This window comes from Myxine glutinosa, chromosome 9, assembly GCF_964187855.1.
Source record: "Myxine glutinosa chromosome 9, kmMyxGlut1.1, whole genome shotgun sequence".
Classification (NCBI taxonomy): domain Eukaryota; kingdom Metazoa; phylum Chordata; class Myxini; order Myxiniformes; family Myxinidae; genus Myxine; species Myxine glutinosa.
Window position 1 is genome coordinate 140,257,516 of NC_136269.1, and position 15,769 is coordinate 140,273,284.

The 15,769-nt window shown below is 43.5% G+C and overlaps 2 protein-coding genes across 2 annotated transcripts in view; one reads left to right on the top strand and one right to left on the bottom strand.

The window, feature by feature from the left end:
- Positions 1-2,379, top strand: part of LOC137414388 (regulation of nuclear pre-mRNA domain-containing protein 1B-like) — a 73,133-nt gene extending 70,754 nt beyond the window's left edge. Inside the window, exon 7 of the mRNA XM_078785009.1 lies at positions 75-2,379. Within this exon, the coding sequence (XP_078641135.1) occupies positions 75-224 (150 nt within the window). The 3' untranslated portion in view covers positions 225-2,379. The remainder of the gene's footprint in view (positions 1-74) is intronic.
- On the bottom strand, positions 1,721-15,544 carry LOC137435675 (galanin receptor type 1-like). The gene is made up of 3 exons (XM_068129623.2): positions 14,822-15,544; positions 2,410-2,475; positions 1,721-2,014 (listed from the first exon to the last, which is right to left on the bottom strand). The coding sequence occupies exons 1-3, from the start codon at positions 15,542-15,544 to the stop codon at positions 1,721-1,723; spliced, it is 1,083 nt and encodes a 360-aa protein (XP_067985724.2).
- Positions 15,545-15,769: the final 225 nt, after the last annotated feature.

Sequence of the window (15,769 nt, forward strand, 5' to 3'; positions counted from 1 at the left end):
GGTCTTCAACCTCAATGTTGAAAAACCAATTCCCTTCCGATCTCCTTCAGATGACCTCATCCTTTTGTGTGCAGGACTACAAGCAGAAGCTGGCACGGGTCGCGCAGGTGCGGAAAGAATTGAAGTCTCACCTTCAAAACCTGCCAGACCTGTCTCGTTTGCCCAACGTGACCGGCGGTCTTGCCCCACTGCCCTCTGCTGGCGACCTCTTCTCCACTGAGTGATGGCTTTGTACGTTACCCCACGGCCCTGGTAACCAACTTCAGGAATCTTGTTGATACTTCACATCTCGGTCTTCGTGGAACAGGCGGGGGAGAAAAACACCCAATTGAATGGTTCATTTATTTATTGTTTTTGTTTTTATTGCGGCCATGGATTTTCTTTCAGTAATTGTACTTGTATTTCACCATATTCATCCATGGACTGCAACCGCTAATGCATATGGAGCGCAAGATGGTGAACGATAGCAAGATGTTGCAAGGGTTGACCAAAACTCATCTCCGGACGTTTCGTCTCGTTTGATTTACGCACCGAACGTCAAGCACCCCTAGGGGTGTCCTTTCGCTCATTCGGTTCGTTTGTGACTGCGAGCGGGCCTGCGTCAGAAACCTCTTCACATCTAGTTCATCTCTCCTCCTTTGTCCTGGGTAAATGCGGCAAGCGCTGCTGTCATGACTACGGATGTCGCATCGGCACAGAAACGCGAGGAGATGGAACAAGAAGAGAGCGAGAAGTAAATTGGAAGATAAGTGTCAAGATGAATAGCTCTGTACATTCTTGGTACATGGCCTCTGCCTTTAAAAGTGACTTGACACAGCTGATATAATGTGCTGTTGCTCTAAAGGACCGTGCGTTTGTTGTGGAGTATCTAAAGATCCAAGGCTATCCACATGAAAGAGGAAAATCAGAGGCGGAGGATGGAGTCTCGGCACGGAATGTAACTGTGTGTTTCAGGTTTTACGATTTGTTGTGGTGATTTTTCCGTTGCCTGGAGGATTCAGACCAAGGCATTTCAAATGTTCTACTTGTTTCAGTGGCCTAACCTCTACTTCCGTACGGTCAGCTTCTCCAACCATCTGTTGGATTTGACTCGTTCCATCAAGAAGTAATAATGATTGATGACGTGCAAAGCTTTGCTGCAACTGTGGCTCAGTGTGGGGTCTGCCCCCAAAAACCCCTTACTACTCTCTACCAGCTGAAAGAGGACATCTCATCGAGTCTTTCTGGAACTTTCATTCATGAAGAGACCAACTTTGAAGTGCGGTTTTGTGGAATCCATTTTCCTCCATGTTGCTTGTGTGTTGACCTAGATAACTAACTTTGTGTAATTCTTGTGCATAGATGCAGTGTATATGAGGCTTCTACTAGGGATCAGATTAAATGCCGGCTTTCGTTCTCCCCCAATTGGACCTTGTGAGCCAACCATTTGAGATCCGTGCAAAACCTTTCGGAGCAAACCCATACCCATCATATTTTGACGTCCAAGTGCTGCACCTCCATCACTGCTGTTGGAGTTGAATGGAGGGAGGAGGGAGTAGATAAAATGAAGTATTTTGAGAGGTATAGGAAGAGGGAGGAGAGAAAGGATGTTTCTGCTTGTTTTTTTAGTACATGCCTTAATATCTGAGTTATACAATTTGTGATCATTCTTTGTCATACAGTGTACACCAAGTTGACCCAGGTTGTGGCTTGCCCCCACTGTGTAAAAATCCTTTGAGGTTCACAGGTGGGTAGACCGCCGGTCGTGACCGAGACCCTGTTCCCCGAGTTCAACCGGGGACGGCGCCAGATGTAAAAGTCTCATCGCCGCCGCACGCACGTCCAGGGAGCAGAGCGCGTAGATGGCCGGGTTGGCGCACGAACCGGTGTACGTGAGGCAGTGTGCGGCGATGCGGAATACGAACGTTGCGTCGTTGATGGGGAACGTACCAAAGACGACCCAGAGGCTGATGATATGGTGCGGCAACCACGAGATGAAGAAGGCAGCCACGACCACAAATACGGTCAGCGTGGTCTGTTTGGAAACCGGAGCGGCACAGAAGAGCCGCGTCAATCCGGCATCCACGTTTTAAAATGAAACGATCATAATGATGTGATCACATTGGCAAACTTAGCAGAAAGATCACATCTGATCTGCCCCCAGAAACTGAACATGGGGTGGGAGTCATGATGGCCTTTCAATGGGAAAAAGCCTTTCAGTCTGGGAATCAAAGTAAAATATTTGCACGAACAATGATCTCACCACATTATCCAATAACCTTCATAATCCAAATAAGAATTTATATCATATTCGCCATCCCCACAATAAATGAGGAATTAACCCGATTTCATGAGTAATGGTCACAGTGCATCGAACAATAAATTTGCTGATCGCTCGTCCTAGGGTTCGATGCACCATTTTTCTCTTACCTTCTGCTTCGACTTTGCCCACTTTCTGGACATGTTGTGCACTCTCGTATTCATGTGATACAAAACCTATAGCACAAAGAGGGTTTGTGGAAGAATGAGATTTATTTCAAAAGAAAACAAAATGCACTCAGAAATGGCACTTAAAAAACTATGCCTACACGCACAAGCACACATACATCCACACACACATACATGCACGCACACACACATACATGCATGCACACACATACATCCATGATTTCACTTGCAGTAGCCTTGACAAAGTTGTCAATGCCAATAAGGAACCCATCTGATTGCACAGCAATTTCATTCCCATCTCTCATGTTTGCTCAGATTCAAGTTAAAGGAACATGTATATGGGTCCGGAAGTGGGATAGAGGGAGATGGAACTGCCTTTGGAGGCCATTTTTCCCTGCAGAGCAGGGGTTGGCCTTTTTCGGGCACCGTGGTCCCCTTTTTTTGAAGGAATGTTTTGTGGTCGGATGCCCTTCCTGCCGCCAACCCTGTTAGTCGCCTCTTGCGACACATAGGGAATTATCAGTGAACTGGTACTCAATTTGCCGACCCCGGAAAGATGACAGGCTGAGTCAACCCCCCTGGCGTTAATTCAGCGATCAACCGGGATTTGAACCCAGGATCCTAGGATCCCAAGCCGGGACCTTAACTGCTAAGCCAACACCAGGCTGGGATAGAGGGAGATGGATGGAGAAAATAAGTACAGGAGGCGGTAGAGAGTGGGCGGTACAAGTGGCGATAGAGAGCGGTACAGAATGTGATGGAAAGTGGTAGAGGTGGTGAGAGAGCGCGGTCGAGGTGGTGAGAGAGCGCGGTCGAGGTGGTGAGAGAGCGCGGTCGAGGTGGTGAGAGAGAGAGAGTGGTAGAGGTGGTGAGAGAGAGAGCAGTAGAGGTGGTGAGAGAGAGAGCGGTCGAGGTGGTGAGAGAGAGAGAGCGGTCGAGGTGGTGAGAGTGCGGTCGATGTGGTGAGAGAGAGCGGTCGAGGTGGTGAGAGAGAGCGGTCGAGGTGGTGAGAGAGAGCGGTCGCGGTGGTGAGAGAGAGCGGTCGAGGTGGTGTGAGAGAGCGGTCGAGGTGGTGAGAGAGAGCGGTCGAGGTGGTGAGAGAGAGCGGTCGAGGTGGTGAGAGAGAACGGTCGAGGTGGTGAGAGAGAGCGGTTGAGGTGGTGAGAGAGAGTGGTCGAGGTGGTGAGAGAGAACGGTCGAGGTGGTGAGAGAGAGCGGTCGAGGTGGTGAGAGAGAACGGTCGAGGTGGTGAGAGAGAGCGGGCGAGGTGGTGAGAGAGAGCGGTCGAGGTGGTGAGAGAGAACGGTCGAGATGGTGAGAGAGAGCGGTCGAGATGGTGAGAGAGAGCGGTCGAGGTGGTGAGAGAGAGCGGTCGAGGTGGTGAGAGAGAGCGGTCGAGGTGGTGAGAGAGAGCGGTCGAGGTGGTGAGAGAGAGCGGTCGAGGTGGTGAGAGAGAGAGCGGTAGAGGTGGTGATAGAGAGCGGTACGGGAGGCGATAGAGAGCGGTACAGGTGGCGATAGAGAGCGGTACAGGTGGTGATAGAGAGCGGTACAGGAGGCGATAGAGAGCGTTACAGGTGGTAATAGAGAGCGGTACGGGAGGTGATATAGAGCGGTACGGGAGGTGATAGAGAGCGGTACGGGAGGTGATATAGAGAGAGCGGTAGAGGTGGTGATATAGAGAGAGCGGTAGAGGTGGTGATAGAGAGCGGTAGAGGTGGTGATAGAGAGCGGTAGAGGTGGTGATAGAGAGCGGTAGAGGTGGTGATAGAGAGCGGTAGAGGTGGTGATAGAGAGTGGTAGAGGTGGTGATAGAGAGCGGTAGAGGTGGTGATAGAGAGCGGTACAGGTGGTGATAGAGAGCGGTACAGGTGGTGATAGAGAGCGGTACAGGAGGTGATATAGAGAGAGCGGTACAGGTGGCGATAGAGAGCGGTACAGGTGGTGATAGAGAGCGGTACAGGTGGTGATATAGAGAGAGCGGTACAGGTGGCGATAGAGAGCGGTACAGGTGGCGATAGAGAGCGGTACAGGTGGTGATAGAGAGCGGTACAGGTGGTGATAGAGAGCGGTACAGGTGGTGATAGAGAGCGGTACAGGAGGTGATATAGAGAGAGCGGTACAGGTGGCGATAGAGAGCGGTACAGGTGGTGATAGAGAGCGGTACAGGTGGTGATATAGAGAGAGCGGTACAGGTGGCGATAGAGAGCGGTACAGGTGGTGATAGAGAGCGGTACAGGTGGTGATAGAGAGCGGTACAGGTGGTGATAGAGAGCGGTACGGGAGGTGATATAGAGCGGTACAGGAGGTGATAGAGAGCGGTACGGGAGGTGATATAGAGAGAGAGCCCACGGTCCAGGCAGGACGTTATAGCTCGATGTGAGGCACCCACAAACAAGAACAGGAATATGATTCGGAATAATAATTTTAAAATGAAAAGAAATCAAAGTACTTGTGGTGTTCTTCACTCGTCCTGTTTTGGATGCTCAAAAATAACCAGCTTCACTTTTACTCTCCTGGTTTTGCAAGGTGCGTCATAAGTCGCGATACCCCTGCAGGTACTGCGATTGGAATCTGTCAGGAAAAAAAAAAATATATACGTATATATATATGAATGATCGTTTTAAGGCCATTTTCCCCGCTGGGGCGGGGGTTAGCCTTGCGGGCCCCATGACAATCATGGTTCCCTGTTTGAGGCAATGTTTTTATGGCCGGATGCCCTTCCTGACGCCAACCCTTGGTCGCCTCTTACGATGCGCAAGGATACGGTGTACCTATTCTAAGCTGGGGTACACACCGTGATCATTCATCCCAGCAAGCTGGTACTCAATTTGCCAACCTCGGAAGGATGACAGGCTGAGTCAACCCCCCTGGCGTTAATTCAGCGATTGACCGGGATTCGAACCCAGGATCCTAGGATCCCAAGCCGGGACCCTAACCGCTAAGCCAACACCAGGGATCAAATGTGCGTCATAAATCGCGATACCCCTGCAGGTATTGCGATTGGAATCTGTCTTGAAAAATATATATATATATACTGTATATGTATATATATATATATATATATATATATGAATGATTATATATAAAAACACCTGTACGGAATGTATGTAGACACCGATATAGCTATTAGCTGCATGTATTAATGTTCCTTCACTTTCATAGCACAGTTTGATTCGTCACCATGTTCTCTTTCATAATGAACGAAACGTTCTTGTTTTTGGAGGTGAAAACGCATTCTGTGTACCCTGCTTCAGGTCATCTGTCGTGATAACGGGTCTTTGACACATATCTATATCATACATTTAGGGGGTACTTATGACGCACTCTGTACATAGGATGAGAAGATAGGGAGGTACCATCCCAGAAGCCACGGAAGATTCCAGAACCAACGTACTACCCCAGAACATACGTATGACCCCAGGAACCACGTACGACCCCAGGACCCATGTACGACCCCAGGACCCATGTATGCCCCCAGAACATACGTATGACACCAGGAACCATGTACGACCCCAGGAACCATGTACGACCCCAGGACCCATGTACGACCCCAGGACCCATGTACGACCCCACAAACCAGAGTACAATCCCAAAAACCATTTACGATTTCAGAATTCACGTATGATTCCAAGTGCCATCCCAAAACTCATGTACAATCCCAGAATCCGCGTACGACCCCAGAACCCACGTACGACGCGAGAACCAAAGTATGACCCCAAAACCCACATACCACCCCAGAACTCACGTACGACCCCAGAACCTATGTACGACTACATAATTTAATCCTATTGTTCCTCCATGATAATTTAATCCTATTGTTCCTCCATGAGAATTTAATCCTATTGTTCCCTCAGTGATAATTCGTCCTATTGTTCCTACATGAGAAATTAATCCTGCAGTTCCTCCACAATAAATTAATCCTGCAGTTCCTCCACAATAAATTAATCCTGCAGTTCCTCCACAATAATGTAATCCTGTAGTTCCTCCACAATAAATTAATCCTGCAGTTCTTCCACAATAAATTAATCCTGCAGTTCCTCCACAATAAATTAATCCTGCAGTTCCTCCACAATAATGTAATCCTGTAGTTCCTCCACAATAAATTAATCCTGTAGTTTCTCCATGAGAATTTAATCCTATAGTTCCTCCATGAGAATTTAATCCTGTAGTTTCTCCATGAGAATTTAATCCTGTCGTTTCTCCATGAGAATTTAATCCTATAGTTTATCCACAATAAATTAATCCTGTAGTTTCTCCATGAGAATTTAATCCTATAGTTCCTCCATGAGAATTTAATCCTATAGTTTCTCCACAATAAATTAATCCTGTAGTTTCTCCATGAGAATTTAATCCTATAGTTCCTCCATGAGAATTTAATCCTGTAGTTTCTCCATGACAATTTAATCCTATAGTTCCTCCATGACAATTTAATCCTATAGTTCCTCCATGAGAATTTAATCCTGCAGTTCCTCCACAATAATTTATTTCTGTAGTTCCTCCACAATAAATTAATCCTGCAGTTCCTCCACAATAAATTAATCCTGCAGTTCCTCCACAAGAATTTAATCCTATAGTTCCTCCATGAGAATTTAATCCTATAGTTTCTCCACAATAAATTAATCCTGCAGTTCCTCCACAATAATTTAATCCTATAGTTCCTCCATGAGAAGAATTTAATCCTGTAGTTCCTCCATGAGAATTTAATCCTATAGTTCCTCCATGAGAATCTAATCCTGTAGTTCCTCCATGAGAATTTAATTCTCGAGTTGCTCCACAAGAATTTATTTCTGTAGTTCCTCCACAATAAATTAATCCTGCAGTTCCTCCACAATAAATTAATCCTGCAGTTCCTCCACAATAAATTAATCCTGCAGTTCCTCCACAATAAATTAATCCTATAGTTCCTCCATGAGAGTTTAATTCTCGAGTTCCTCCATGAGAGTTTAATGTTGTACTTCCTCCATAAGAATTTATTCCTGTAGTTCCTCCCATGAGAATTTAATCTTGTACTTCCTCCATGAGAATTTATTCCTGTAGTTCCTCCATGAGAATTTAATATTGTACTTCCTCCATAAGAATTTATTCCTGTACTTCCTCCATGAGAGTTTATTCCTGTACTTCCTCCATGAGAATTTATTCCTGTAGTTCCTCCCATGAGAATTTATTCCTGTACTTCCTCCATGAGAGTTTATTCCTGTACTTCCTCCATGAGAATTTATTCCTGTAATTCCTCCATAATAATTTATTCCTGTACTTCCTCTATGAGAGTTTAATCTTGTACTTCCTCCATAAGAATTTATTCCTGTACTTCCTCCATGAGAGTTTAATCTTGTACTTCCTCCATAAGAATTTATTCCTGTACTTCCTCCATGAGAGTTTAATCTTGTACTTCCTCCATGAGAATTTATTCCTGTAGTTCCTCCATGAGAGTTTAATCTTGTACTTCCTCCATAAGAATTTATTCCTGTACTTCCTCCATGAGAGTTTAATCTTGTACTTCCTCCATGAGAATTTATTCCTGTAGTTCCTCCATGAGAATTTAATCTTGTACTTCCTCCATAAGAATTTATTCCTGTACTTCCTCCATAAGAATTTATTCCTGTGGTTCCTCCCATGAGAATTTATTCCTGTAGTTCCTCCATGAGAGTTTAATCATGTACTTCCTCCATAAGAATTTATTCCTGTACTTCCTCCATAAGAATTTATTCCTGTAGTTCCTCCCATGAGAATTTATTCCTGTACTTCCTCCATGAGAGTTTAATCATGTACTTCCTCCATAAGAATTTATTCCTGTACTTCCTCCATGAGAGTTTAATCTTGTACTTCCTCCATGATAATTTATTCCTGTAGTTCCTCCATGAGAGTTTAATCTTGTACTTCCTCCATAAGAATTTATTCCTGTAGTTCCTCCATGAGAGTTTAATCTTGTACTTCCTCCATAAGAATTTATTCCTGTAGTTCCTCCCATGAGCGTTTAATCTTGTACTTCCTCCATGAGAGTTTATTCCTGTAGTTCCTCCATGAGAGTTTAATCTTGTACTTCCTCCATAAGAATTTATTCCTGTAGTTCCTCCATGAGAGTTTAATCTTGTACTTCCTCCATCAGAATTTATTCCTGTAGTTCCTCCATGAGAGTTTAATCTTGTACTTCCTACATGAGAATTTATTCCTGTAGTTCCTCCATGAGAGTTTAATCTTGTACTTCCTCCATCAGAATTTATTCCTGTAGTTCCTCCATGAGAGTTTAATCTTGTACTTCCTCCATGAGAATTTATTCCTGTAGTTCCTCCATGAGAGTTTAATCTTGTACTTCCTCCATAAGAATTTATTCCTGTAGTTCCTCCATAAGAATTTATTCCTGTAGTTCCTCCATGAGAGTTTAATCTTGTACTTCCTCCATGAGAATTTATTCCTGTAGTTCCTCCATGAGAGTTTAATCTTGTACTTCCTCCATAAGAATTTATTCCTGTAGTTCCTCCATAAGAATTTATTCCTGTAGTTCCTCCATGAGAGTTTAATCTTGTACTTCCTCCATGAGAATTTATTCCTGTAGTTCCTCCATGAGAGTTTAATCTTGTACTTCCTCCATAAGAATTTATTCCTGTAGTTCCTCCATAAGAATTTATTCCTGTAGTTCCTCCATGAGAGTTTAATCTTGTACTTCCTCCATGAGAATTTATTCCTGTAGTTCCTCCATAAGAATTTATTCCTGTAGTTCCTCCATGAGAGTTTAATCTTGTACTTCCTCCATAATAATTTATTCCTGTAGTTCCTCCATGAGAATTTATTCCTGTAGTTCCTCCATAAGAATTTATTCCTGTAGTTCCTCCATAAGAATTTATTCCTGTAGTTCCTCCATGAGAGTTTAATCTTGCACTTCCTCCATGAGAATTTATTCCTGTAGTTCCTCCATGAGAGTTTAATCTTGTACTTCCTCCATAAGAATTTATTCCTGTAGTTCCTCCATAAGAATTTATTCCTGTAGTTCCTCCATGAGAGTTTAATCTTGCACTTCCTCCATGAGAATTTATTCCTGTAGTTCCTCCATGAGAGTTTAATCTTGTACTTCCTCCATAAGAATTTATTCCTGTAGTTCCTCCCATGAGAGTTTAATCTTGTACTTCCTCCATGAGAGTTTATTCCTGTAGTTCCTCCATGAGAGTTTAATCTTGTACTTCCTCCATGAGAATTTATTCCTGTAGTTCCTCCCATGAGAATTTAATCTTCTACTTCCTCCATAGGAATTTATTCCTGTAGTTCCTCCCATGAGAATTTATTCCTGTACTTCCTCCATGAGAGTTTAATCTTGTACTTCCTCCATAAGAATTTATTCCTGTAGTTCGTCCATGAGAGTTTAATCTTGTACTTCCTCCATAAGAATTTATTCCTGTAGTTCCTCCATGAGAGTTTAATCTTGTACTTCCTCCATGAGAATTTATTCCTGTAGTTCCTCCCATGAGAATTTATTCCTGTACTTCCTCCATGAGAGTTTAATCTTGTACTTCCTCCGTAAGAATTTATTCCTGTAGTTCCTCCATGAGAGTTTAATCTTGTACTTCCTCCATGAGAATTTATTCCTGTAGTTCCTCCCATGAGAATTTATTCCTGTAGTTCCTCCATGAGAGTTTAATCTTCTACTTCCTCCATAAGAATTTATTCCTGTACTTCCTCCATGAGAGTTTAATCTTGTACTTCCTCCATAAGAATTTATTCCTGTACTTCCTCCATGAGAATTTATTCCTGTAGTTCCTCCCATGAGAATTTAATCTTCTACTTCCTCCATAAGAATTTATTCCTGTACTTCCTCCATGAGAGTTTAATCTTGTACTTCCTCCATAAGAATTTATTCCTGTACTTCCTCCATGAGAGTTTAATCTTGTACTTCCTCCATGAGAATTTATTCCTGTAGTTCCTCCATGAGAGTTTAATCTTCTACTTCCTCCATAAGAATTTATTCCTGTAGTTCCTCCATGAGAGTTTATTCCTGTAGTTCCTCCATGAGAATTTATTCCTGTAGTTCCTCCCATGAGAATTTAATCTTCTACTTCCTCCATAAGAATTTATTCCTGTAGTTCCTCCCATGAGAGTTTAATCTTGTACTTCCTCCATGAGAATTTATTCCTGTAGTTCCTCCATGAGAGTTTAATCTTGTACTTCCTCCATGAGAATTTATTCCTGTAGTTCCTCCCATGAGAATTTATTCCTGTAGTTCCTCCATGAGAGTTTAATCTTCTACTTCCTCCATAAGAATTTATTCCTGTACTTCCTCCATGAGAGTTTAATCTTGTACTTCCTCCATAAGAATTTATTCCTGTACTTCCTCCATGAGAATTTATTCCTGTAGTTCCTCCCATGAGAATTTAATCTTCTACTTCCTCCATAAGAATTTATTCCTGTACTTCCTCCATGAGAGTTTAATCTTGTACTTCCTCCATGAGAATTTATTCCTGTAGTTCCTCCATGAGAGTTTAATCTTGTACTTCCTCCATAAGAATTTATTCCTGTAGTTCCTCCATGAGAGTTTATTCCTGTAGTTCCTCCATGAGAATTTATTCCTGTAGTTCCTCCCATGAGAATTTAATCTTCTACTTCCTCCATAAGAATTTATTCCTGTAGTTCCTCCCATGAGAGTTTAATCTTGTACTTCCTCCATGAGAATTTATTCCTGTAGTTCCTCCATGAGAGTTTAATGTTGTACTTCCTCCATAAGAATTTATTCCTGTAGTTCCTCCCATGAGAGTTTAATCTTGTACTTCCTCCATGAGAGTTTATTCCTGTAGTTCCTCCATGAGAGTTTAATCTTGTACTTCCTCCATAAGAATTTATTCCTGTAGTTCCTCCCATGAGAGTTTATTCCTGTAGTTCCTCCATGAGAATTTATTCCTGTAGTTCCTCCCATGAGAGTTTAATCTTGTACTTCCTCCATGAGAATTTATTCCTGTAGTTCCTCCATGAGAGTTTAATGTTGTACTTCCTCCATGAGAATTTATTCCTGTAGTTCCTCCATGAGAATTTATTCCTGTAGTTCCTCCATGAGAATTTATTCCTGTAGTTCCTCCATGAGAATTTATTCCTGTAGTTCCTCCATGAGAGTTTAATGTTGTACTTCCTCCATGAGAATTTATTCCTGTAGTTCCTCCATGAGAGTTTAATCTTGTACTTCCTCCATGAGAATTTATTCCTGTAGTTCCTCCATGAGAGTTTAATCTTGTACTTCCTCCATAAGAATTTATTCCTGTAGTTCCTCCATGAGAGTTTAATCTTGCACTTCCTCCATGAGAATTTATTCCTGTAGTTCCTCCATGAGAGTTTAATCTTGTACTTCCTCCATAAGAATTTATTCCTGTAGTTCCTCCATGAGAGTTTAATCTTGTACTTCCTCCATGAGAATTTATTCCTGTAGTTCCTCCATAAGAATTTATTCCTGTAGTTCCTCCATAAGAATTTATTCCTGTAGTTCCTCCATGAGAGTTTAATGTTGTACTTCCTCCATGAGAATTTATTCCTGTAGTTCCTCCATGAGAGTTTAATCTTGTACTTCCTCCATGAGAATTTATTCCTGTAGTTCCTCCATGAGAGTTTAATCTTGTACTTCCTCCATAAGAATTTATTCCTGTAGTTCCTCCATAAGAATTTATTCCTGTAGTTCCTCCATGAGAGTTTAATCTTGCACTTCCTCCATGAGAATTTATTCCTGTAGTTCCTCCATGAGAGTTTAATCTTGTACTTCCTCCATAAGAATTTATTCCTGTAGTTCCTCCATAAGAATTTATTCCTGTAGTTCCTCCATGAGAGTTTAATCTTGTACTTCCTCCATGAGAATTTATTCCTGTAGTTCCTCCCATGAGAATTTAATCTTCTACTTCCTCCATAAGAATTTATTCCTGTAGTTCCTCCCATAAGAATTTATTCCTGTAGTTCCTCCCATGAGAGTTTATTCCTGTAGTTCCTCCATGAGAGTTTAATCTTGTACTTCCTCCATAAGAATTTATTCCTGTAGTTCCTCCATGAGAATTTATTCCTGTACTTCCTCCATGAGAGTTTAATCTTGTACTTCCTCCATAAGAATTTATTCCTGTAGTTCCTCCATGAGAGTTTAATCTTGTACTTCCTCCATGAGAATTTATTCCTGTAGTTCCTCCATGAGAGTTTAATCTTGTACTTCCTCCATAAGAATTTATTCCTGTAGTTCCTCCATGAGAGTTTAATCTTGTACTTCCTCCATAAGAATTTATTCCTGTAGTTCCTCCATGAGAGTTTAATCTTGTACTTCCTCCATAAGAATTTATTCCTTTAGTTCCTCCATGAGAGTTTAATCTTGTACTTCCTCCATGAGAATTTATTCCTGTAGTTCCTCCATAAGAATTTATTCCTGTAGTTTCTCCATAAGAATTTATTCCTGTAGTTCCTCCATGAGAGTTTAATCTTGCACTTCCTCCATGAGAATTTATTCCTGTAGTTCCTCCATAAGAATTTATTCCTGTAGTTTCTCCATAAGAATTTATTCCTGTAGTTCCTCCATGAGAGTTTAATCTTGCACTTCCTCCATGAGAATTTATTCCTGTAGTTCCTCCATGAGAGTTTAATCTTGTACTTCCTCCATGAGAATTTATTCCTGTAGTTCCTCCCATGAGAGTTTAATCTTCTACTTCCTCCATAAGAATTTATTCCTGTAGTTCCTCCATGAGAGTTTAATCTTGTACTTCCTCCATAAGAATTTATTCCTGTAGTTCCTCCATGAGAGTTTAATCTTGTACTTCCTCCATAAGAATTTATTCCTGTAGTTCCTCCATGAGAGTTTAATCTTGTACTTCCTCCATAAGAATTTATTCCTGTAGTTCCTCCATGAGAGTTTAATCTTGTACTTCCTCCATAAGAATTTATTCCTGTAGTTCCTCCATGAGAGTTTAATGTTGTACTTCCTCCATGAGAATTTATTCCTGTAGTTCCTCCATGAGAGTTTAATCTTGTACTTCCTCCATAAGAATTTATTCCTGTAGTTCCTCCATGAGAGTTTAATCTTGTACTTCCTCCATAAGAATTTATTCCTGTAGTTCCTCCATGAGAGTTTAATGTTGTACTTCCTCCATGAGAGTTTAATCTTGTACTTCCTCCATGAGAGTTTAATCTTGTACTTCCTCCATGAGAGTTTAATCTTGTACTTCCTCCATGAGAATTTATTCCTGTAGTTCCTCCATGAGAGTTTAATCTTGTACTTCCTCCCATAAGAATTTATTCCTGTAGTTCCTCCATGAGAGTTTAATCTTGTACTTCCTCCATGAGAGTTTAATGTTGTACTTCCTCCATGAGAGTTTAATCTTGTACTTCCTCCATGAGAGTTTAATCTTGTACTTCCTCCATGAGAGTTTAATCTTGTACTTCCTCCATGAGAATTTATTCCTGTAGTTCCTCCATGAGAGTTTAATCTTGTACTTCCTCCCATAAGAATTTATTCCTGTAGTTCCTCCATGAGAGTTTAATGTTGTACTTCCTCCATGAGAATTTATTCCTGTAGTTCCTCCATGAGAGTTTAATGTTGTACTTCCTCCATGAGAATTTATTCCTGTAGTTCCTCCATGAGTATTTAATCATGTACTTCCTCCATGAGAATTGATTCATCCTGGTTATGACAAACTGTCATCCCGGTGTTTCACAGGTGGGGTGATTTATCAGTGTTGTGTGCCCTCGCTCAATAATATATACATATATGGGAGCGTGCACTGGATCAGCATGTCGCTGTGTCCTTGGACGACTCCCTCAGCATCCCGTAACACACCACTGTGTGTGTTACGGGATGAGGTGTTTTACAGCGGCCGGAGTGCAAATCCTGCCACCAACCTCCTTGAGAGAGGACCCAGTACCCTGGTACTCATTTCGCCAAATTTGGAAGGACTCAACCCCACCTGGTATTAATTCAACAGCTGAACGGGATTCGATCTCAGGACCTTAGGACCCCAAGCCCTCCACCAACTATTAGGCCAACACTCCCTCAGATGTACGTTAAACTGCAGGTATGGGTTGGTGGACGTTAACGATCCCAGGGTGTCCTCCGTAAAAAGTAGGCAAGTTTTCGCCACTTAGTCGAACGTCAGGCCAGGCCAGCCGGTTCGTGAAAGACTTAGGGAAAAAAAAAACTTCACTCGGCCAACCGAACAAGAACATGGGAATAATTGTGGTCGTTAAAGAAGAAATCGAGAGTTCTTCCATGAGAATCAAATAATTTTGTTCTACCTTCATAAGTTAATCCTATTGTATGATCCCTCGTGTTCCTCCATGGGAATTCAATGCTCGTGTTCTTCCATATTAAATAATTAAGTGCACGTGTTTCTCCATTGGGAATAAATCCTTGTTTTTACCCCTCAATGAGGATTACACCATTTTATTCGCGCACCTTGGCGTAGCACACGCAAATAACGGTGAGGGGAAGCAGGTAACTGAGCGTGAAGGTGAGCACGCGGTACACACGCTGCTCCCGGAGCGTGTCCCAGCATTCCCAGCAGAACGGACCCAAGGGTAGCGCGTCCACCTGGACGAGAGTCTGGTGCTGGGGCACAGGTGCGGCGAGGAGGAGGGCGCACAGCCAGAGGGAGAGCACGCTGACATGCACGCTGCGCCTCGTGCGCAGGAACGAACGACGCACGGAACGCACGGTCAGGTAGCGATCGACGGACAGCGCGACCAAGGTGAACACGCTCACGATCATGGAGGAGTGAAAGGCGTAGTGAACGAACTTGCACAGAAACGTGCCGAAGATCCACCTGGGCAGCAGGTAGTACGTGGCCTCGAAGGGCACGCACAGCACGAGGAACGACAGGTCCGCCACGCTCAGGTTCAGCAGGTACAGGTGCGTGAAACCCTCGTGTGCTTTGCCTGAGGTGTTCTTGGCCAGCACCGCCACGACCAAAGCGTTTCCGGCGACGCCGAACAGGAAGATCGCGCCAAACAGCACGGGCACCAGTACGGGGTTGCTGAGCACGGGGTCTCCCCCCTCGGCGACGCCTCCTCCGGTCGTGTTCCCGCCCGTCACGAGGGTCGCGATCGTCACCGAGCCGCAGTTGGTGACCCCGGGGTCGAGCACCGCACACCCGCGGACCCCTCGAGAATGGTTCAACATCGCGGGTACGTGCGAGTACCTCGGTCCCGAGTCCATGATCCACACGCAGCGACCTGGGACTCTGAAGCCCGAAGGTAGTGCCTTCTCACCCGCTGTGACCCCTCCGAACGACACATCATACGTGAAAGCACGTCACACCCAGCGTTTGGGCCGAACGGGGCACGGCAGGGGCACGATGAGTTCGGAGGGTTGAAGAGGAAGTCTGTGGGTGAGTGTGAGCACATT

Bases quoted from the DNA above. Each gene is read 5' to 3' on its own strand.
- LOC137435675 (XM_068129623.2), bottom strand. From the start codon at position 15,544: ATGTTGAACCATTCTCGAGGGGTCCGCGGGTGTGCGGTGCTCGACCCC. The intron at 2,476-14,821 runs GTGCGCGAATAA...TTTGTGCTATAG, and splicing joins TTTGCGTGTGCTACGCCAAG to GTTTTGTATCACATGAATAC. The intron at 2,015-2,409 runs GTAAGAGAAAAA...GTTTCCAAACAG, and splicing joins GGGCAAAGTCGAAGCAGAAG to ACCACGCTGACCGTATTTGT.